This window comes from Tripterygium wilfordii, chromosome 18 (genome assembly GCF_013401445.1).
Source record: "Tripterygium wilfordii isolate XIE 37 chromosome 18, ASM1340144v1, whole genome shotgun sequence".
Lineage (NCBI taxonomy): Eukaryota > Viridiplantae > Streptophyta > Magnoliopsida > Celastrales > Celastraceae > Tripterygium > Tripterygium wilfordii.
In genome coordinates, this window is record NC_052249.1 from 11,080,368 (window position 1) to 11,101,384 (window position 21,017).

Below are 21,017 nucleotides of genomic sequence, written 5' to 3' on the forward strand. Positions count from 1 at the left end.
GTGGTGTTGGCCGTTATGCATGCAGGCACAAAGATTTCCTTCTGTGCAAACTCTTCCTTAAAATCTCCATCAAGACTCTCTCTGCGATCAACCCTAACAAACGTTCATGGCTGTCCGTATTCCTCTTTTCCAAGTCCCTCCCTCGATCGCAGCACCACCCCAACGTTTCTCTACGAAACTTCATACTAGTGGACTCAAATCTTCAAAATCGAACGGTTTCTCGATGTTTGCAGTTCAGTGTGCGTTCGTTGTTTGTATTGGTAGAAAACGAGTTGCTAACTGTTTGTAATTTGGTTGTAGGATTTTGTATTGTAACGTGTTCTGCGTCGAATGGGAGAGAACCTGACTCGATAGACGATAGCGTCAAGAGTGTAGATCAGGTGCGTGAGGAGAAACGACACGCTCAATTATCGGCTCGGATTGCTTCCGGCGAGTTCACTGCACGGCAATCAGGGTATGCTGCTCTGTGTTGTTTTCGTAGAACGACATGTTTTTGCTTTTGGCTGTTGTTCAAGTTTTCCATCTCAATTGAGAAATGGCTTGTCGAAATTGGGAATTTCACATGAGCTTTTGGGCTTTTTGTTCAAATGGATTGAAACTACGGAGAACTATCCAAAAATTCCAGAAGCAAAGGGGCAAATTAGTGCTATTTGTAGTGAGGCATTCTTCATCCCCTTGTATGAACTTTACCTCACATACGGTGGAATATTCATTCAGGTTGAATTTTGGACCAAAGGTTTGTGTCTTCTAATATGCTGTTGTTATCTGTTTCTTGCATTATTCCAGGCAGAGGATGATGAAGTTAGTTAATGAGATTGTTTGTGAGAGGTAACTATATCTTTTAATCATTTTTCTGTTAATTTTATGCGGTCCTTTTGGATCGTTTCTGATCTTGCCATCGCTAAGCGTATATTAAGGGAAAATTCAAAAGGTTAGACAAAAGTATGTATGATAAATTGGTTACTGATTTCTTTCTCTCTTGTGAGTAATAATTTTCCAAGAACTGCAGATTTTGATTCTCATTGTTTCTCAACATGAAGGGCATATTGGCAGAGATTCTAGATTTTGTCATGGGGAAGGGACTTATTCCGGCAGATGGGGAAATATGGTGTGTCCGGCGCCCTGCTATAGTCCCCAGCATTGCATCAAATGGTCTTTCGGAGATCCGAGGTTTGCTTTCTGAAACATACTTTTCTTTTTTAATTTGGTTGTTTTCCTAAGTACAACTTTTTTCTTCCAAATGCAATGAGACAAGACATTTTTATATTATAGGAATACTAGCTCTTAAGACAAAAATTATGGGTGGTATAATACTCAAGTTCTTCCTGATCTTCTTTTCTTTCTTTTTTTGGTTAAAAAGAAGAATGAGGCAAGGCTTTTTTCTATCCCTGTTTTGACAACAAACTAAATAAGAAAAAACTGGTCATTGTTTATAAAATTGATTTCTATTGCAATAGAAAACAAATAATACAACAGAAACAAATTAACTTTAGAAAATATTAGATGAAGGACATTGAGCTCATCATGAGATAGTATTCAAGATGAGACTTCAAAATGAAATTAAATAAGTAATTAGTGTAATTAATTAATCAGTTCTTGGAGTTCATGCTACGCTTGGCAGTCTCTACATTTTCTTTGATGGCCTCCTTTGAGTCGTCAGCCTTGCCAATCACAGTGTCTTTGGCTTTTTGTGCAGTATCCACGGCCGAACCCCATACATCTTGCACTTTCTGCTTTGCCTTCTCAGTCACATCCTGTGCTGTCTCTGTAATCTTCCCTGCCACCCCTTTTGTCTTGTCTGTCGCCTACTCAATTATTTATTATTCAATAGTATTATCATGCAAAAATTCAGATAAATATGGGAAAATTAAATTAAATTAAATTAAGTTGTATATATGCATGCTTAATTACTTGTTCAGCAGCCGAAGCGGCCTTGTTCTTCATGTTTTCACCGGTCTTGACTGCCTCATCAACACCATGTTGAACGGCCTCTGATGCCTTTTCTCGTGCTGCTTCCCCATCTGGGTGAGACGTTGCCTGCAAAATTTATATGTATGTATGCATATATATAAATACATATTAGAGATTAATTATACACACATTAGTGATGAGGCATACACCAAATTTAATTGAGAGAGAGAGAGCTGTATGTGCATATGCATACTTGAAGAGTTCGGGGGCTTGAAGCCAAGAAAAAATTCGGGTTCCAAGTGCTTCTCCTAGCAATTGTTGCTCCAACATGGCCAAACTTGGGGAGGCTGATGGGTATGTTTAAGCTTGCCATACTGATTCTCTCTCTGTCTTCTTCTTGTAGAATATTGGTTTGCCGTGTGTGTCTATATAGTGTGTGTGTCTGTATAGTGTGTGTGTATGTATATATAGACACACACACAAAGGGATAGATTACATTGCACTGATGAGAGCAGTTCTCGGAAATGAGTGGTTAAGAAAGTGTTTTAATGGTCAAGTAGACCCAGTATTGTAGGAAATTTAGCTTTATTTTGGGGTTTGTTTACTTCTCCTTTACGAGGCCAAAATTTGAAGTACTCGACGACTCGTCACTCGGGTATCGTTAGGCACGTATCTCTGTTAAATGGAAGAAAAGGCTTTCAGCTTTTCAATTGATTACAGTGAAAACCTGTTGGGCCTGAGACTTGTTTGGGACACATGCCCATGCCCAAGCCCGGCCCAGTAGATTTATCATATTAGTTTGTTTTTGCATAACAACCTGTTGGGCCTGCCCGGCCCAGTAGAGTTCTAATGTGTGTTTGCTCTGGCCAAAGTCCCGCACGGATTTGTTTTCTTAGGCTATCTCCAAAGTACTTAAGACTCATAAAATGCATCACATATGTGAGAGAAGCTAGAGCTTTGCTCATACACCACCCAGTGAGTTGAGTTATGTCAATTCGATGCGAGACTACAAATCTTGACAAAATGCTTTTAGTCAAGCTCCTCACTATAGAGAGTGTTAATGAAGTACCCTTTACATTGAGATTTTGTGCGTTGCGAGTTGAGAATATATCCATAGCCATTTTGTATTTGTATATATTCCTTTTTAATCCAGATTTCATATATGTAGTTCGGGCTCTTGGGCTTAAAAGAAAGGGAAAAGAGGATCAAAGAAGCTCCTCCTGTTGGGGTGAGTGAAGCCAATCAATTAAGACAATGAAACAGTGAGGACATGTCAAACCAACCAAATTGCAGATCTTGCAGTTCAAGCATAGACTGAAGAAAACAAAAGCGGAACCATCTTTTTTCATATAACACTGAATAATGTACCTTTAATTGCTTCTTCAAGTCTCAAGGTAATGTAGCAAAAAAAAAAAAGCATGCAAGGGATTCAAAACTCCATAACTGTAAATAAATCTAACTCTGATATCGCAGCTGAGGTAATTGAACTATTTTAAGCAATAGTAACTTCTACACTGCAAGGGATGAACCTGATCCGACGGCCTTCCAGACCTTGAGCCACTCCATCATGGCTTCAGCAGCACGAGTAAACACGGGATCCACAGCTCCTAGTTGCTCCTTAACTGCTTTTGCTAACTCAACGACACAATCCTCAGGTGTTTTTGCAGTTCGCGGCAGCCTCACTGACTGAAAGAAGGGGACAACCTCTTCCATCAGCTTCACTCCTTCCCACTCTTTTTTCAGGCTGTCAATGGCACTACCTCTATCTTTCCTCCAAACGTAAGGAAGCCCAGTTTTCACACCGAGGCCCAGGTGATCACACATAACCTTGACACACATTCCACTCCATATGTCTTCCATTGTTTCCCACCTCAGATTTCCTTCCCCGGCCAACCGTAGAGCTGGGCACAATGCAGGACCCACCAACTCACGGTTAAAAGCAATGTTGATTCCACTGATGGGCATCATGGCCCCAGCTGGAACAGTCATTACTGCATCAACATATCTAGAATTCCTCTGGTTTGGCTTGAGGGCTTGTGTAGGTGCATCATGGTCAGCTAGATTGAGCCAGAGTCCACATGACAGTGCACAGTCAACCCCACTTCTCAGGCTGAATGGGTACCCGCGGACAAAATCTGCTCCCTTACGGAAAGGATCATAAAGTGTATTAAAGAAGAATGGAGTAGCTGGAGCTGTAAGATTAGAAATATGCTGCGCTACAGCATCTATCAGAAACTCCTGGCCTTCCTTAGCAGGGACACAGTCATCATCAATAGAAATAATGTATTTCTTCCTAGATACAAGATAACCAAAATACCTGCAGGAATAACCAGAGAACAGCACTGAATTTTTAGAACCTACAACTCGGTCTATGTCAGACTTAGTGTAGACTTGGTGGTTAAAGCCTCCAGGGATCTGGAGTTCCTCCTTGAGATCAGGGTCTTTGACAATTATCAAATGCAAACTAGAGAATACTGGTTTCCATTCATTCATGAACGATGTTAGGTCCGCATTGACAGCCCCAATCACAATATCAATCTCACTGTCCTTGATGTTCACTAGAGACATCTTTGAAAAGTAGATATTCTAAATTCAGAAACTTTCTTATCCGCCTGAATAATAGTGTAGCTGGGAGCTAAAAAAGGATTCACTAACACAATTTCGGCCAATATTAGAATTTCTCAGAACATCCTGTCAACAGAAGGGAAAATATGAAGTTAGTACAAAACTCAACAGGAAAGGCAGTTACCAAATTGAAAAATGTGCTCACTGGTGGGAAGAACGGGGATGACAACGTGCTGAATATTCAAAGCCTGGATGAATGAAATGACTTCTTCTCTCCCAGATTCCCTAAAGAGCTTTAGAATTTTTTCTGTCAGCTTTCCGGCTCTGAGTGTTCTCTGTCCATCATTAAAAACCTTGTGACTATTTGTATAATGTATTCCTTTTCGTAAACAAAAGGTCAACATAAAAGGTAAGAGAGCATGCACAAAACTGTTCAAAGGCATATTATTTAGCCCCATCCATTACTATAAAAAAAAACTGTGTAGAAAACTAAAAGAGATACTAGGTACTGGTGTGCTTTATTTACAATGGAGGTATAATAATTAGAGCTGAAAGCTTCAAAACCAGACAACAGTTAACGATGATCAGTTAACTGGAGGCATTATTGCAAAACAAAAACAACATTTCGTTCTTTTTCCACCCACTTCCCTCCCATCCTCCATCTTTCGACATCAACCACTAAAATATATTCAACAAGAAGCTATGTTCAGCTCATATAGGCCTTGCAATGTAAACAAAGACATTTGTCTATAGTAACTCAAAGTTTCAAAGAGAAACTTAACATACACTTTTACCCAATCTTTGCACCAAATTATGAAGATACCAGATCTTCAAGTGAATCTGCCTCCAACATTCTCTTATTTTAACCCTTATATGAGAATCTTTTTTGTTCCATAAAGTCAGTGAGATAAGCTACTTGATTTCATCCCAAAATGCAGGGTTTGCACCATTTCCTTTTGTTAAACACACGCATGAAAACTTTATAGCCAATGAAACCACAACTCTCTCATATTCTGGGAGGGAAAATTGCATACAATTATCCTCCTAGAACGGTCGTGCCATGTTCATATTTTCGTAGAAAGTGAATACATAATCGACCTGATTCAACCCTCCAAAAAATACCTTCATAACCATGTCTTCTATCTGCACCAATTGCTCCATACCTCACAAGCAACATTATCCCCCATAAATTTTCACAACTCTTCTGTTGCTAGCTAGTAGATCACGAGATCCCAGATAGTTGATTTATAAATTTATGTAAAAGCAGCCATCGCTAATTGACGGTGATTAAATGACAAAACATCTGAAAAAAAAATTCCATAACCAATTTTCTCATCTAAACCTCGTAATTTATACAAGAAAAATTCAAATCGTTCAAAAGTTAAGTCAGAATACAACACCAAGCAACCTAGCAGAAAATTACAAATCTCAAGCACAAGGCACACAAACTTAGCTACTCATCATCCTACGACGATCCTTTGATCAATTATCAACAACAGAAAGAACTGATCCAAAATGTCAAAACAACAATTAAAGGAGTCCAATAAAATCATACAATATTTTGTACAGAACTTACCAGGAAGAGATCGAGAAGGATGTGATCAGGAAGAGGTGAGAGATCTGAGATTTCAGAGAGGTGAGAGACACCCGTGTCAATGGCTAGAGAGAGCAGTGATGGCGGAGTTCTCATCCACTGGATCTGATATATAAAAACTGTTTGAATTAATGTCACAACGTGTGTCTCTCCCAAATAAGAGAGAGAGTGAAAGAGAAAAGGTCCAGGTTTTGTCCCTTCGATCTCGGACGCGGATCCCCTCATTCCTTTCCACCGTGGGTTCTCCATCACCGTTGATGATGACCTCACACCCTCGCACGCATTGCAACGAGTGAGTGAGATCCATCGGGTCTCAAAATGGGGAAAAAAATCCGTCGGTTCGGGTCGGATAAACCTGAATGGACCGCACAGTTTGACCCTGAATGTCTTTCTTTTTCTTTTTCTTCTTTAAAAATAATACAATTTTCTTCAATCTTTGTGAGATGAAATATTTAGGGGATATTTTTTTTTCCTTACAATAGGATCTGCAATCATCACTCATCACAGAATTGTCCACTATGAACGATAGACCTACACAAATTTATTCTTTATTGACCATCGCTATTGATTCTTAGACGTAAAAAACAAGTTCTTGTGTGAAAGATGCAAAACTTTCTTTTATATACCAACTCAACTTGGTTATGGTAATCCAATGTAAGAAAATAGTCTTGACACACAAATGTACCACAGCCTAATTTTGAGGTCCCCATCCATATTAAATTAGACTTTTTAGTGGTCATTTCATATTATCTTTGACCACATTGATTTGGTTTCTGCAAAGGCAAAAGAGACGTAAAGAAGACAAGTAAAATTTGCCTCAGGCTCTCTCATACACGAATAACCACTCACTGAAACCAACTATCTTTGATGTTCCACCACCTATGACTCTCTCTGGTAACGCACAAACAAAAGATTCAAGCATCTTCGGAAAGAAAAAGGGAACAAAAAGTTCTACTAAATATTACAAGAAACAAGACCACCACAAACTAATCTTATTTTACTCCAACAATGGACTTGAGATACTGAAGCTTGTCATTTACTCCCTTGAGATCACTACGCTCTTCAAGCGACGCAGGTGGCTCAACTCCTATGAATACATAAAGAGCTTTGAGTTCCTCGACGTATGTTGCTTGTGGTGCAACTTTGTAGCCAACTATGATGCGCATGGCATTGATTTGTTTCCATATCTCCTCGGCACTGTAAGGTTCCTGTGGAAGTAAGAGACAAGAAACTTCATTGTTCAACACAGCAGGATAAAAATTAAAAAAATAAACTAGTTTGGGACTCCAATTAACAGGTTTTCATGAAGAACATGGAGAATGGATTTTTATTATTTTCTCGTATATACATACTAAGAATATGTCAACACAATCCAATTTCTACAAATTTCCAAGCTTCCAGTGCTATGTGACGCTTAGAAGAGACCCCTATAGAAAGAGCTCCGATACTCACAGCCCTATTTCTAAGGATGGCCAACCCCTCAATAAAGAATGCTTCATCTTTCACAAGGATTTTGTCTCTGCCACGTAAACACACTTGAAATACTGTCTGCCAGTTAGAGGCTAGTGACCATGGTTAATTTCCAACCAACGACAGACTAAAGATTGCATTTCACTTCAGCCATCAAAATATACCTCTATAGATTGAAGTAGGGAAGCTATCCAAGAAATCTGATAAACAGGTGACGCCTGAAGCTAGGCGTGAATGTATTAATCCGGGCGGAGGCATGAAAGCATGGGTCAGTCTATCAAAACTCTGTGTATAGTTGAAGGGCATGTCAGTAAGCATATACCATAAAGGTTGTTTCCCTGTGCTTGAAAACTCAAATCTCGATAGTGCAACACTTGAATGAAAAACTTATATATAGCATCCACCACACTACTATAATTGTACACTAGAACAATGTCCAGCAGCAGCACTTTGGCAACTGACGAAAGGAAAAAGACAATTGCTACGTGGCTTTGCTCCTTAGCTCTAGAAATGGAATAGTAGTCATGAACTCCTAGACGAAAGGAAAAAGACAATTGCTACGTGGCTTTGCTCCTTAGCTCTAGAAATGAACTCCTAAAACCCTAAAGATTCATAGCTACTAGAAATTGGGTTTGGTCAGAGCTAACAGTATATACTTCAATACCCTAATTATCTATAAACACAGTCCAAAAATATAGCATTAGCAGCTCCTTGGATCAAAAACAATTTTAAATTTGAACAATTGTTTATGGTACCCTGCAGCAATAAAAAGCTCCTCCAGGAATTTTTTTGTCTTACTAGTTACTATCCTTTTACGAGAGAGTTGGAACATGAACATGGAAAAACAATAAAAACAGATAGATTAACAAGCAATCAACCAAGTTGGGTGCCTGAAAAAAAGTGGCATGAAATATTTAATCATATATCTATCGCAAAGACATACGGACTGAGAGAAACACCCGTCTGTTTTACTTTTTTTTAGCAAGATCTAATGTTGACAAGGAAAGACAAGTAGTTGAAAAATTGGGATGTCAAAGATATTTTCAATCTTATAAGAACAGCATGCATGCATAGACGGACGTGTTTCCTTGTAAATGATCACTGTGATATGAATCGATTAATCAGCAGATAAACTAGCAGAGTGGTTTCAAGTTGTAATCCAATTACTTCTTTTTTCTTCAAAACAAGTTATAACTCGATTGCAGCAATTGAACCCGCAAAATACATATATTAAATCCTAACCTTGGAAACCATGCTGGTGTTCTTTTTTGAAGTTTTTCCCCCATGGTTGTTCTCAACTTCCCCTGTGGCAGATGGAAGCTCTGCAGAATCAATAGCTTCACGGCCTGCATAATTTGAATATTTATCACTTCCAGCACATGCTTCAACTAAGTTTAAATATGTGTAATAAACTAATCTTATGATAGAAAGGGACATTATATCAAAAAATTATTATACGCATTAAATAATATATCCTACAATTTACCTTCAGCGCCGTTATAAGCCTCTTTTTTGGACGGCTGTGCAGGGGCATGTTTTTCATGAAGCAAGCCAAACACACTTTCATCAGCAATTTCCCTTACATTTTCCTTTGATAATAGCAAGATCTTCTTTTTACCATTCACAAGAATATCATTGTTTGCAGTACTTTCATCGGCCTTTTCTGCGTGCAACACAGTCTGCTTTTCTTCCAAAGGTCTCGGCTCTTCTTCCACAATGTTAGCTACATCCACACTGTCACCTTCATCTTGCAGTTTTTCTAATAACCCCCTTGTCTCTCTAACTACTTCCTTATCTTCTTCAATGTCACCACCCAGATGTAACTCTACAGCAACTTTTGTCACCTCAAAAGGTGTCTCCTCTTCTACAACATTGCTATCACTTTTCTCATCTCCCTCAATTACCACCTCTACCTCACTTAGTACATTCACAGGCTGCTCATCCTTGACTTGCTCCACCACCAGTTCATCTTCTTGCCCTTCTCGTCTCCTATTAATTGTTACTCCTGTCTCTTCCAATGGTTTATCTTGATCATTTAAGCGCTCAAAATTATCTCCTCCTGGCCAATTTTCCTCCACAATTTCATCTGCACCTTCTGATAATTCTTTTCCATATGCCCCAACACTTCCCTTTCCATAATCAACCTTTTGATTTTCATTATCACTTAATTCAAACTTGCTCTCAACCTCTCCTTTAATATCTCTAAGTAGATCTTCCTCCTCTCTTTCATAATCAATATCTTGTTCTATGTCAGCGCCTTCAACATCCTCATCATTGGACCATATTCCAAACCCCAAAAGTAATGGAGGTGGAGTGGTGCTTGAGAGCAACTTACCCATGAGCTTCTCAGTGCAAACATAGCTTGCCAAGAAGAGCCCAGAAGGGACAGAGAAGGCAAACCCAATTGTGGAAATAACAAGTAGTGGAGGAAGAACAAAAGGAACTGAGGATAGTACCACACCTGTGACCAAAATCTTCTTTCCCAGACTCAGTCCCTTGTCCACAATGCCCCAACACCTCTTGCCACTGTTTCCTTCCGATTCATGTTCTTGAGTTTCCCAGTCTAGCTCTGGATCTTCCATGCTATAAAAACAACGAACGACACTGTAAGTCTCAAGACCACATCAAAATCTGAACGAACTAGACAAAGTGGAAATAAAATGTTTGGTCAAAGACTCAGAGGAATATCTTAAATTGTCCAAGTAAGTTGAAAGCCGAATTTACCTGATCGCATAGCCTTGACGGTGCTGATTCGAGCAGCAGCAGAACCATAGAGAGGGTCTAGCGGAGGAGGGTTTGTGGAGACATAAGCGAGAAGGTTTGGGATGGGGAGGCGGTCGAGATGCCTCATGACACGCGTAGGAAAGGGAGCACTGACAGCTGCTGAGCGAGGAGAAGCCCAAAGAGGTTGAGACAGAATTGATGGGGTGCGCATTTCAACGTGGCTGCTATGGGCTATTCCGTCTGTCACACTTTCATGGCTACTGGATCACACTGTCGCTATTCCAGTACTGTCACCACCATGTCAGTATGTATGCCTTGGATATGGCTGTGGCAGAGGTGTAATTTTCTCAAGTACGCGAGGGCTTGTTGTGAAATTTATTTTTGAAAACCAGAAGAAAAGGAAAGTTTTTATTTTTTTGGGGTAAAAAAGGCAAAATAATATTTATTATATTATATAAAAAAAGGGCAAAGAAAACGATTCCTACTCTTCCGACTGCAAGTGGGACAGTTTGATGCTGTAGGGTTTGAATTGAATCGATTCATTGAAGCCAGCGAGCTCCGAAGATTTTCAACATGAGGATCGTTCGGAAGGACCTTGCGCCTAATGGACCTGGAAGCGTCAAGGTACTACCACCTCCCTTCAATTTCATAAATCGAATTTTCTAATATTGTTAATTTTGTTCTTCTTTTCTTTAATTTATGATTGCGCGTTTGTGTAGATGGTAGCAGTTGATTCAGATGATCTATGGTTTGCTTATAATTTGATAGCTCCCGGAGATACTCTAATGGCTGTTACTGTCAGGTATCTTATCTGTCTTTCCTTTCTCTATTTTTTAGTTAGTCAAATTATTTGGAATTCGTTGTCTAGAAGCTGAAAGCCTGAAACTAATTCTTATTACTTTGATTACGCACATAGTTATTGGCTCCAATACAGAGATGGAAATTATGTTTGGTTCTTAGGAATTTAGACCAAGTATATTTGATTCAAACCAGAGGAGAGTAAAACAACAGAGACACCAGTTTGAGTAATAAAGCTTGGATCGTCAAACTCTTATCGTCACGAACAAAGAGAAGGAAACTTGAGATTTTGATAATTTTTGACAAGTATAGCAATCATTGTGTCATTATTTTTGGCATAATATGGTTAAATGTGTCAAATAATTTCTATTTAGAATATCATATGATGAAGTAATTTATCTTTAGTGAAAGTTATGATTTTCAATTAAATCTACTTTAGCTTGTTGAGTACAATTCTACGAGATTGATTTATTTCTCAACAATTTAACTATTGTTACTGGCTCACTTTTACAGGAAAGTCCTAAGGGAGGCGGCATCCGGAGGAAGAGATGCAGAAAGAGTGAAGCTGAAGTTGGAAATAAAAGTTGAGGTATGAAAATTTTACATCCTAAAACATCGTGATTCGTTCTTACATGCAGAAACGTTCCAAGATCGTTTTGAATATAATAATTTTGATTCATTTACATATTTAGGCCGTGGATTACGACAAAGTGGGTTCCATCTTGCGAGTACGTGGGAAGAATATCCTAGAGAATGAACATGTCAAGGTAAATGAACTATGGTATTCGTTTCTACTTTCTAGGTTGGAAGAGGGATGATCTTAGCCTGTAGTTACCTTATCATTGTTTCATTGCAGATAGGGGCATTCCATACTTTAGAACTCGAGCTGCATCGACCTTTTGTTTTAAGAAAGGTACACTTCCACTTTCTGTTGTCTTTAATTCCAAAAAAACAAAGAATACTCTGCCATGCGTTCCATTTGTGTGCTTTCTTAATATGGTTAAATCTGGACTTAAAAATGGACCTCCCCCTGAACTTGTTTATTTCACACCGTTGAACTTTAACTGTCCTCTCATGTCCACCCATCCTACAGTGAAGATAGTGAATCATGTTTGGTATTATTATCCATGCTTAATTTATTAGGATTTACTTTGTCGTGTAGTTCTGGTGTGTTGGAGTCTTGGAGATGGTGCATATGAAATGTAAAGATTCATGTGAATTTGTTTGCTTATCATGAGATGGTCTTCATTTAATTTTATGGAATATTATCTTAACTCTTAATTTTTGTAGCTTGTAACTGAATGCTATCCTTTATTAATCATTGGCTTGTGTCATATGATAACCAATACATAACAGGATCTTTGGGACTCATTGGCCTTAGATGCACTTCAGCAGGCCTCTGGTACGTTGTCATGGTTTAGGAATTTGTTGCTTTGTTGCCTTCTTTATAATTATAGTTTGATCTCATAAAAAGTTAGATGCACATGAAAACATCTTAACAAATATTCTCCCTTTTTTTTTTGTAATTTAAGATCCTGCTGCAAGTGCTGATCTAGCTGTCGTTTTAATGCAAGAAGGATTAGCACACATCTTCCTTGTTGGTAAAAGGTATGCATAATTCAACAGGAATCTCGGTCATCTTTAAATGTATATGACGTTCAGATATATGATTTATATTGTCTTGAGAAATTTGAGTACAATAGTAAGATAACATAGAATGAGCTCAAACAGGGTGTCAAAGCATATAGAGTCCTAATGATTTTTATTGGAATGCTCAAATACTGACTAAAACATGTGGGTATCTCAAAAGCATTTAGCATGCCTCTTTATTTTCAACTTATCACTTTTAAATCCACTACTTGGAGATAGTGTGGACCCTCTTTAGGCTGTTGAAATGGAGAATTTTTGGAATGCTTGAAGCAGTAGAAGTAGTTTTAACTTTTAAGAGTATTGGTATGGCTTAGTATGTTGTCATTAAAACACATTTTGGGTTCATGGTGCTGACGCAGCTTTTAATGACCACCAATTGAGGTCCATTGTTAAATTTGAATCCTTTTCTTAATTTGATCAAAAGTTAAATGACCTACTGATATCATGTGCAATTTGGGTTGACTTTTGTTTAGAAAACTAGTTCAGCTGGCCTTTGCATGATAAATGGTCATAGTCTAAAGAGAATTAAGAATCAGGTCGTGTGCTTTTTCTGCTTAGAAGTTGATGTTTCTTGAATCTGAAAGTACAGATGTTATTTTTGGCTGTAGTAAAATGGTGTTTGTTGTTTCTAACTCATGTTATGGTGGCTAATACGTTGTATAACAGTATGACAACTACTAGATCACGTGTTGAGACTTCAATTCCTCGCAAGCATGGACCTGCTATCGCTGGTTATGAGTCTGTATGTGCCTCTATTTGAAGCTTTTAATTGTGGAATCAAGTTATTTTTTCATCAATTACCATTGCTATTGCTCAGTTCTGGTGGTTTACATGATCCCTTTCTAATTTTTTCCTTTTGTTCCTTCGTGATCTTTTTCAGGCTTTGAATAAGTTTTTTGAGAATGTCTTACAGGTGACTTTTTCTCAGAGTTTTCTAGCTTCCTACCACCATTGTGGGAATATGTTAGGCCTGTGGAATAATATTTTAGAAGTTAGCTTACTCAATTGCTCCTAACACATGCTTAACTTTTTATGTTTTAGGCTTTTCTGAAACATGTTGATTTCAATGTCATACGCTGTGCTGTGATTGCCAGTCCTGGTTTCACAAAGGTGAGGGGTAAAATTGACACTCAAAATTGCTATGTTCTGAATCAAGACTTGAGTTGAATTGAGTCTTGTATTGTCAGATTTGGAAACAAAATTCATGAAAGCTTGAAGAAAGTAGCAATGTAGAACATGTTTAATTATGTGATCCAATATCTATGACACCTGTATATGCGAGAAACTTGTCTTGGGGCTCGGGGCAATAAATATGAGTTGAATCACGCTTGGAGTTTGCATAAACTAATCCTGCAACTTAAATATCTTGAATTGTGCAATTCTAACTTCAGTGATTTTACTCTCTAATTCGAGTGTCTTGCGAATCCTTATTTTCATGAATAGGAATATGTGGCATTGCTATTTCCGTTTCTTCTTGTTCTAGATGCTTGATTCAATATAAAATGATTCAATATAGATGCTTACGATGCTATAAACTTACTGAATGATGTTATTTATGCTTCAGGATCAGTTTCACAGTCACTTATTGCTGGAGGCTGAGAGGAGACAACTGAGACCAATAATTGAGAACAAGTCGCGCATAGTCCTTGTGCATACTACCTCAGGGTACAAGTATGTTATCTAACTATTTTGTACTTGAAGCTGATCAATTTCTATTGTGACTGACTTTAAGTAGACTAGCAGTTGTATGGTGTATCGAAAGAGGCTATCAATTAAACATTATTAGAATCAACAAAAGAGAATGCAACAGTTTGGATATGCTTCATCAGTTCAGGGAGTTTTCTGTGATGTTATTTGTTGATTGGCGATTTGTTGTGCATTGAAAGGTTTAGGAGTCTATGATTTTTGTTTTTTGTGTGGTGAAATTCATAGGTCAGATTTGTCTACTTTTTGTTCAATTGTTTTTGTTGGCATTATAATACCTCTGCACCTTTTAGTATGCTTTTAATACCAATGAGACTAAACCTGGTACACAGGCATAGCTTGAGAGAGGTTCTTGATGCACCAAATATCACGAATATGATTAAAGACACTAAAGCGGCACAAGAGGTAATATAAAATCTTAATTTTTTTCTCGACTCCTTTTAGCTTTGTTCAAGAATTTTACTTTTTCATTACTTGTATGTTTCTTCGAAAGACTCCATTCTGTAGTATATTTGCAACTTTGACAACAGTTTTATTCTATTTCCCTTTCCAGATCCGAGTTCTCAAGGATTTCTTCAACATGCTTTCAAATGTCAGGTTCTATTCTTTAGTTTTTTAGTTAATCCTGTTGTTTCTCGTCACTTGCTTTAATGTATTTGTGGGCAATGACTTGACAGTTCAAAATGGTTAAAAATGTAAACAAATCTCATTTTATTGGACCCTAGGAAGCTATGAATTACAAGAATACTGTTAACATTATGAAATCCATAAGTGATGTGGATGCTTTAGAATGTGGTCTTTGCAAACTTCTAATTGTAACTTACGGAGACATTCCCATATTGATTCATGATATGGTAACTCAAGAAAGGCCTATTGGTTACCCGGAGCATCTTGAATGGACTCCATATGCAATTTATGCAGTATCTAAGCCACGTGTGTAGATAGTGGTGCAGAAGTGAGAAGAATTGAGAAATTTTCATTGGTGCCTGATGACCATCGAAAGATTTTGTTGTCTTTCACTCTCATTGTTCTCTTGTGTTCATGTATTCTAGTGGCTTTTCGGGGATAGGTTCCTGATTCGTCTCTGGTCTGTGTAGGATCCAAATCGTGCATGCTATGGGCCAAAACATGTGGAAGTTGCTCATGAGCGAATGGCTGTCCAAACTTTGCTAATCACTGATGACCTCTTCAGGTTGGTACAATTAAAGAACTTCAAATTCTTTTCACATCAATGCCCACAATGTAAAAGTCCTTTTTGTCTGGGGGATGTTTAGTTTAGCCTGTTATTATCTGATTTTTCTGCATGAGGTTTTCAAGGTATGTTTTGAAAGTTGGGAGGACAATATTTTCTGAGATATCATTATCAAAGCCTCGTAATATCAAAAAGTAGTTAGGTTATTATTTGAAGTTTCACTTAAATGGTTCTTTTCATTTTTCCTGTACAATATTGCTAATGTTTACTCCAATAATTTATAGTTAGATCCTGATGATATTGTATGGAAAATCATAACTTCATTGATATTTTTTCACTTTATATATTTGGCATTGCAAATATGGCTTTCAGGAATGCTGATGTAGAAACAAGGAAAAAGTATGTCAATTTGGTCAACTCAGTGAAAGATTCGGGGGGGACGGTTCATATATTTTCGTCTATGCACGTCTCTGGAGAGCGTGAGTACTATTTGTTTTCTTGCTTTGTGTATCTTATTATAAGGATTGATTGTTCCCTCTTCCCCTTGCCTGAATTTCAGATGAGAATAGCAAAGGGGTGTCTTTTTTTTTTTTACATTCGTACTCCCATTATTGTTCCTGAATATCACTATTCTGATTGCGCAATTCGTTCAAAACAGAACTGGCACAATTAACAGGCATTGCTGCAATCCTTCGGTTCCCTCTACCTGACCTAGAAGACATTGAGATGTGATCTTCGTTGGAAGAAAGCAAGAATCAGTTTATGGTCGGCAGCTGCGGGCATGTACACTATTATTTTATGCAGCAACATTAATGATGTAGCATATACAGCACAGCACAGAGCAATTAGATGGCCCAGACGTGGGTTCTCTGGGTGATGTAGTAATAATAATATGATAGGATTCACCCAGGCATTTTCTTATGTTTACCTTTTCTCTCGCGTCTGCTAGTAAATGTATTTATCCTACGCTTATTTCTTTATCTAGGAAGCCTTCTTGTGTCATTCAAACATTTTGTAAAGGAAAATAACCTTCATTGGAAACTTTTCTTTGTTTGATTGCAAAGAAAATGTGGGAAAGTGAGAAAAATTAGGGTTGGACACAAAATGCTCGAGGGAAGAGAGAGAAAGGGCAAGAAAATTTTATGTTCTTTGGATCAAATTGAGAAATTTAAAATAACAGTAACTAAAAAACCATTATTGTTCAGTGACCATGTTACCGACAAAAAATACTACTAAAGGAATGAACTGAGACTATGGTGATAATGTTCCAAGTCATTCTCTTTATTGAGGTTGTACATGAAACAAAAATCTGTACATTTGCGGGCTTCCTGCTGATATCGGGATCCTGGATCCGTGGCAGGAAGAATACTGGGAAGAGGGTGGTTTTAATACGTCAAGAAATCGAGTTTACGAATGAATGAAGAGATCAAGACAAATGCTGTTCGGTGAGGTCAAACTCAATACCCAACTTAGAGAGATCTTGACGCAACAAATCCACATTCTTGAATTGCAGACCGACCATGCCAACTTCTACTGCTGCCTCTACGTTTCGTAACCTGGAAAACTTGCATGATAATCAGTGTTTAAAACTCTAAATGCATAGAACAGCGATATGTGCATGCCCATGTATATCTACAATTTGTTAATTATGAGTGTCCGGATTCACCTGTTTGATAGAAAAACGGATGCTGAAAAAAAAAATAATTAGATAACTACCTGTCATCAATGAAGATGCAGCTATCTGCATCAACTTTAAGATCTCGCAAAGCTTGCCAGTAGAATTCAGGATCAGGTTTCCTCTTTCCTACAAACCACATCGAAGAGGGTCATTGTTCGCAGCAGAATAGTAACATCACAAAATAAAGTCAGAAGTCTCTTGATATTCATATTCAAACAGGTGAATCCTTGTGATTAAAATACAAATACCCACTCATCTAATTCAAAGGTTGAAGTTAGAAGCAACAGTAGATAAGAGATTTGATACTCGCTTAACTGGAATTTCCTCTTTCCTTCTCAAAGAATCACTGATAGTCCAAATATCTAGAGTTTTGCACTAACTTCGTAGAGATAGACATGAGACATATATTTAAGAAAAAGGGATGATAAGAACTCTGCAAGTCATTTCAACTTTTTGTCGAAATCTATGATGCACTCAAAGCATGGTTGAATATCAATGGCAAATAACATTGAACATCACTAAAGCCTGTATGTATGCTAGATACACGAAAGATTGCAAACATGTACATGTGCAGGGCAGAGACACGAGATGACGAGACCTAAATAGCATCAACAAACATCAAGTGTACCACTTTTGCATGAACAAAACGTCCAAGATAAATAGGTTGAGAGTTGTAGCTTGTCCTCAATCATTTCATACCTACAAATAGAAAATTAAACCATCATCATTTCATTATCAAAGAACTGAATATAATAAGAAAAAGATCAATTACATCTTACCAAATTGGATAGTTCGTAAAAGCATGCATCTCATAGTTGCTTTGTTTTAAAGCCTGAAGCAATTCCTCAACCCCTTCTATGTAGGAGTATCCTTTTCTCATGCAACTCTTGAGTCCTGCAAAGACATATTACCCATTTATTTGACAAAAATTATGGCAAAAGTTTGCACAGATAATGAGGTATATTCCACAAGCAGAAATGCCTAATCAACTAAATAACCAGCTTGAACAACCTGTATAGAGCAAGTCAGCAAGATATATAAATGCCCAAAGTCAAAGTTTGATAGTGACTAATACTTGCATGTAATTTGAACATCATACAGGTATGCAACTCTAGTGTACAAGGCTCCCACAGTGGATTTGGGTTGGGAAAGGGCAAGATATGCAACCTTACCTCTGCATTTCGAAGAAACTATTTCAAAGATATGCTTGTCACATATATTGTCTTAATGAGAACTCCAGAAGAAAGTGTATTCCAACATCACTTAGAGCACTCTGAGCATGCTCAGTATGCATCAAGACACATTAAGTATTTATCACAGGTAGTGCCAATATATTGGCCACTGTCACTCTCTTGGCTAACACTGTTTCTTTGATTCTACCATAAGCAATTAATCTAATAGACTGTACAGCCTCAAAAGCTAGAAAACAAAAAAGATTATATACGCAAAAAAGTTGCAATGTTTTGAATTTTTAGCCAGGACTTCATGTAAACATAATTCTAAAAGCTGGCACAACTAAACACATCATTATGAAAATCGCTACTTAAACTCTAAAATGAAGGCATTATCTATTACCAAACAATACTCGCACCAACCTTCCAGATCAAAAGGCCTTCCATCTTTAAAGAATTTCCTGGCAAGCTCCGTCTGAAAAGTGAAGTAGTGAACCATTCAATTGAAAATTCAAAATCTCAGGAGAAATAGAAAATGACATAGCATTTAAGAGATCAAGTATGAATGTACTAAAGAGATACATTTGAATAGAGCTGTGATTCTTTTGTGTGTAACTTAAAAGACATACAAACCACAAAGAAAACAAATTATGGGTACTTCAAGAAAAAATAGGGAAAATTTTCTTATAGCTGAGCTGCATAGATTACAAATTCAAAATTTGGATGACTGACAATTAGTGGCTTACTGTACAAAGCATCTTCCCACCACGTAGATAGTTAGATACATAAAAAATAACCTTGACAAGAAGTTAAGTACAAAGGCAATGACAAACAAAGAAAAACAGAAATCAATTCAGTTGCTATACGCAATCAAAGAAAATACAAGGGAATAAAATACAGTTACTGGTTTTTAAACCAAACTGCGACATTCATAGGCAAAAGTTCAAAAGCAAAAAAAAAAATTTGCCAGGAGATGTTCTAAGCTTCTATTGATTTCTCCACTCGATGATTCAAAGATGCCCAGAACTAAATTTTTATTCATTTGGATTAAAAAGACAGTTGAAATCCCAGAGAACATAAGTTGTTAACAGTTCCAAGTGTACCTCATTGATCACCCCTGTTTCAAACTCAATCCATGCAGTTGGGTGCTTGCATTCTAATAGTTCCTTCATAGACATTCTGACCATAAAATCTCAGATTGATTAGCAAAATGAACGCTGGTAATTGAAGTGCTAAAACATAAACATAGATTTAGTTCTAACTGCAGGTGGGTATGATTAGAGCTGAGCTTCAGCATGTTCGAACTCAACCCATGAATAGAAAATGGAGCTCAAGCGAAGGACTAGGTTGAGGTTTAAACCCATCACATTTTCAAATTGTAAACATTGAGATTTAAACTTGGTTCAGCTAAGGCTTGTTGGGCTAGCAATACTATTCAAGCTTGAGTCCAAAAAATGAGTCAGAGTCCAACAAAGCAAGTATTTACCAAAACAGCGTGTTTATATAACAAGTTCAAGTTGAGCTTCTTGACATTTTAGCTCAACTTGTTCAAGCTGATGGCATTACTGGAATAGATGAGTCAAGCTTCTAACTAAACTGTCTTTCAGCAACATGTGAATGACTCCGCACACCCATAATTAACAAATTACCACATAGAAGAATAGGCCCTCAAGCTTTAGTTTGGAGGAAATTAAAATAAGTAATCATGGAAGATTATAAGCAACATCGAATCCAATCTGTAATCCCTTATCAGACCCTTAGACAACAGCGTTGATTTATATATACATGCCCTAGGATTAGAAAAATATCCAAACAAAATCAACGCTGATGAATATCAAACCAAATGAAAACTGGCAATAACAAAAGTCTTGCTTGTCCGAGTAGCAAATATGAAGATATCAGCAATATCATTCAATTTTATGCAAAAAGAACATGAAACCTTGAAATCTAGACAGTCATTTGTCCCACAATTCTTCGTGTTTCACAATCAGCTAACAATCAAACCTATTTATTTCAACAGATGAGTTAAACTAGTAATTACTCAATCTAATAAAGCAAAATCTGACAGTACTAACGAGAAGAAGAAGAAGAAGAAGCAATCAGATCCCAAAGCAGAAAGTACCCGAAGAACGCAGGGACGTCATGATAAAAAGGGTCGCGAACAAGAGTATCCATAACGTCGAACAATAGCGTCGACCTTCTTTTATTGGAGGAGTAGGAGTTGAGAGTCGCTGCCATTGTTGTAGTGGTGGATCTTCTCGGGCAGAATTTGAGAGGGAAGCAAATGGTGGGTAACATCAGCGAGAGCGCCATCTGTGAAATTCCAAAATTGTTTGGATCTCGAACTGTTTTGTGTCTTCGGAAAATCACTGCCAAACAATCCCTAAGAAAATTTTGACAAAATATATATTTGTTCTGATAATTAATTAATTGGTTCATTTATTCAATTTTTTAATATAACAATTATTTATCGCTCTTTTTATTGGTAGCCAAAAATGACATAATACAAATTTATTTTTTGAAAATTCAATATGAGTCTAAACTCGATATTCAAATATT

General features: G+C 37.4%; 6 protein-coding genes across 9 annotated transcripts; 2 read left to right on the forward strand and 4 right to left on the reverse strand.

The window, feature by feature from the left end:
* Window positions 1-23: 23 nt before the first annotated feature.
* On the forward strand, window positions 24-1,894 carry LOC119984745. Its single transcript, XM_038828833.1, has 5 exons — window positions 24-233; window positions 301-454; window positions 787-828; window positions 1,041-1,170; window positions 1,697-1,894. Exons 1-4 carry the CDS (start codon window positions 107-109, stop codon window positions 1,060-1,062), a joined length of 345 nt encoding a protein of 114 aa, XP_038684761.1. The 5' UTR covers window positions 24-106; the 3' UTR covers window positions 1,063-1,170; window positions 1,697-1,894.
* Window positions 1,164-2,548, reverse strand: LOC119984744 (uncharacterized protein At4g13230-like). Its single transcript, XM_038828832.1, has 3 exons — window positions 2,165-2,548; window positions 1,912-2,037; window positions 1,164-1,805 (listed from the first exon to the last, which is right to left on the reverse strand). The coding sequence occupies exons 1-3, from the start codon at window positions 2,282-2,284 to the stop codon at window positions 1,590-1,592; spliced, it is 462 nt and encodes a 153-aa protein (XP_038684760.1). The 5' UTR covers window positions 2,285-2,548; the 3' UTR covers window positions 1,164-1,589.
* Window positions 2,549-3,226: 678 nt separating this feature from the next.
* Window positions 3,227-6,302, reverse strand: LOC119984612 (probable UDP-arabinopyranose mutase 5). Of its 2 annotated transcripts, none has more exons than XM_038828643.1 (3): window positions 6,053-6,302; window positions 4,682-4,811; window positions 3,227-4,469 (listed from the first exon to the last, which is right to left on the reverse strand). In XM_038828643.1, the coding sequence occupies exons 1-3, from the start codon at window positions 6,293-6,295 to the stop codon at window positions 3,421-3,423; spliced, it is 1,422 nt and encodes a 473-aa protein (XP_038684571.1). In that variant the 5' UTR covers window positions 6,296-6,302; the 3' UTR covers window positions 3,227-3,420. The 2 variants fall into 2 exon arrangements, with proteins under 2 accessions (XP_038684571.1, XP_038684570.1); XM_038828642.1 differs by having other exon boundaries at window positions 3,227-4,602.
* Window positions 6,303-6,874: 572 nt separating this feature from the next.
* Window positions 6,875-10,549, reverse strand: LOC119984168. Its single transcript, XM_038827994.1, has 4 exons — window positions 10,265-10,549; window positions 9,027-10,123; window positions 8,783-8,886; window positions 6,875-7,278 (listed from the first exon to the last, which is right to left on the reverse strand). Exons 2-4 carry the CDS (start codon window positions 10,120-10,122, stop codon window positions 7,063-7,065), a joined length of 1,416 nt encoding a protein of 471 aa, XP_038683922.1. The 5' UTR covers window position 10,123; window positions 10,265-10,549; the 3' UTR covers window positions 6,875-7,062.
* A 165-nt stretch (window positions 10,550-10,714) lies between these two features.
* Window positions 10,715-16,649, forward strand: LOC119984169 (protein PELOTA 1). Of its 2 annotated transcripts, XM_038827995.1 has the most exons (16): window positions 10,718-10,888; window positions 10,984-11,066; window positions 11,576-11,651; window positions 11,755-11,829; window positions 11,919-11,975; window positions 12,419-12,464; window positions 12,595-12,670; window positions 13,379-13,454; window positions 13,593-13,625; window positions 13,754-13,822; window positions 14,277-14,383; window positions 14,749-14,821; window positions 14,970-15,008; window positions 15,514-15,608; window positions 15,981-16,087; window positions 16,267-16,649. In XM_038827995.1, exons 1-16 carry the CDS (start codon window positions 10,838-10,840, stop codon window positions 16,338-16,340), a joined length of 1,137 nt encoding a protein of 378 aa, XP_038683923.1. In that variant the 5' UTR covers window positions 10,718-10,837; the 3' UTR covers window positions 16,341-16,649. The 2 variants fall into 2 exon arrangements, with proteins under 2 accessions (XP_038683924.1, XP_038683923.1); XM_038827996.1 differs by lacking the exon at window positions 16,267-16,649 and having other exon boundaries at window positions 10,715-10,888; window positions 14,970-15,013; window positions 15,981-16,053.
* A 213-nt stretch (window positions 16,650-16,862) lies between these two features.
* Window positions 16,863-20,818, reverse strand: LOC119984171 (flavin mononucleotide hydrolase 1, chloroplatic). Of its 2 annotated transcripts, none has more exons than XM_038827997.1 (7): window positions 20,581-20,818; window positions 19,562-19,637; window positions 18,882-18,933; window positions 18,066-18,180; window positions 17,915-17,985; window positions 17,325-17,412; window positions 16,863-17,164 (listed from the first exon to the last, which is right to left on the reverse strand). In XM_038827997.1, the coding sequence occupies exons 1-7, from the start codon at window positions 20,769-20,771 to the stop codon at window positions 17,035-17,037; spliced, it is 723 nt and encodes a 240-aa protein (XP_038683925.1). In that variant the 5' UTR covers window positions 20,772-20,818; the 3' UTR covers window positions 16,863-17,034. The 2 variants fall into 2 exon arrangements, with proteins under 2 accessions (XP_038683925.1, XP_038683926.1); XM_038827998.1 differs by having other exon boundaries at window positions 16,863-17,172.
* Between the last annotated feature and the right edge of the window lie 199 nt (window positions 20,819-21,017).

Coding starts and splice junctions, on each gene's coding strand:
- LOC119984745 (XM_038828833.1), top strand. CDS start 107: ATGGCTGTCCGTATTCCTCTTTTCCAAGTCCCTCCCTCGATCGCAGCA. Junction 234..300: donor CGGTTTCTCGATGTTTGCAG/TTCAGTGTGCGT, acceptor ATTTGGTTGTAG/GATTTTGTATTGTAACGTGT. Junction 829..1,040: donor AATGAGATTGTTTGTGAGAG/GTAACTATATCT, acceptor CTCAACATGAAG/GGCATATTGGCAGAGATTCT.
- LOC119984744 (XM_038828832.1), bottom strand. CDS start 2,284: ATGGCAAGCTTAAACATACCCATCAGCCTCCCCAAGTTTGGCCATGTT. Junction 2,038..2,164: donor CAAGCCCCCGAACTCTTCAA/GTATGCATATGC, acceptor TAAATTTTGCAG/GCAACGTCTCACCCAGATGG. Junction 1,806..1,911: donor CCGCTTCGGCTGCTGAACAA/GTAATTAAGCAT, acceptor ATAATTGAGTAG/GCGACAGACAAGACAAAAGG.
- LOC119984169 (XM_038827995.1), top strand. CDS start 10,838: ATGAGGATCGTTCGGAAGGACCTTGCGCCTAATGGACCTGGAAGCGTC. Junction 11,067..11,575: donor CTAATGGCTGTTACTGTCAG/GTATCTTATCTG, acceptor TCACTTTTACAG/GAAAGTCCTAAGGGAGGCGG. Junction 12,465..12,594: donor TGCACTTCAGCAGGCCTCTG/GTACGTTGTCAT, acceptor TTGTAATTTAAG/ATCCTGCTGCAAGTGCTGAT.
- LOC119984612 (XM_038828643.1), bottom strand. CDS start 6,295: ATGAGGGGATCCGCGTCCGAGATCGAAGGGACAAAACCTGGACCTTTT. Junction 4,812..6,052: donor TCCTTCTCGATCTCTTCCTG/GTAAGTTCTGTA, acceptor AATGATGGACAG/AGAACACTCAGAGCCGGAAA. Junction 4,470..4,681: donor CATCCCCGTTCTTCCCACCA/GTGAGCACATTT, acceptor AGATGTCTCTAG/TGAACATCAAGGACAGTGAG.
- LOC119984168 (XM_038827994.1), bottom strand. CDS start 10,122: ATGGAAGATCCAGAGCTAGACTGGGAAACTCAAGAACATGAATCGGAA. Junction 8,887..9,026: donor GGCTTATAACGGCGCTGAAG/GTAAATTGTAGG, acceptor CAAATTATGCAG/GCCGTGAAGCTATTGATTCT. Junction 7,279..8,782: donor ACACCAGCATGGTTTCCAAG/GTTAGGATTTAA, acceptor TTACTTCCACAG/GAACCTTACAGTGCCGAGGA.
- LOC119984171 (XM_038827997.1), bottom strand. CDS start 20,771: ATGGCGCTCTCGCTGATGTTACCCACCATTTGCTTCCCTCTCAAATTC. Junction 18,934..19,561: donor AAACAGGGGTGATCAATGAG/GTACACTTGGAA, acceptor TTCACTTTTCAG/ACGGAGCTTGCCAGGAAATT. Junction 18,181..18,881: donor AAGGCCTTTTGATCTGGAAG/GTTGGTGCGAGT, acceptor ATGTCTTTGCAG/GACTCAAGAGTTGCATGAGA.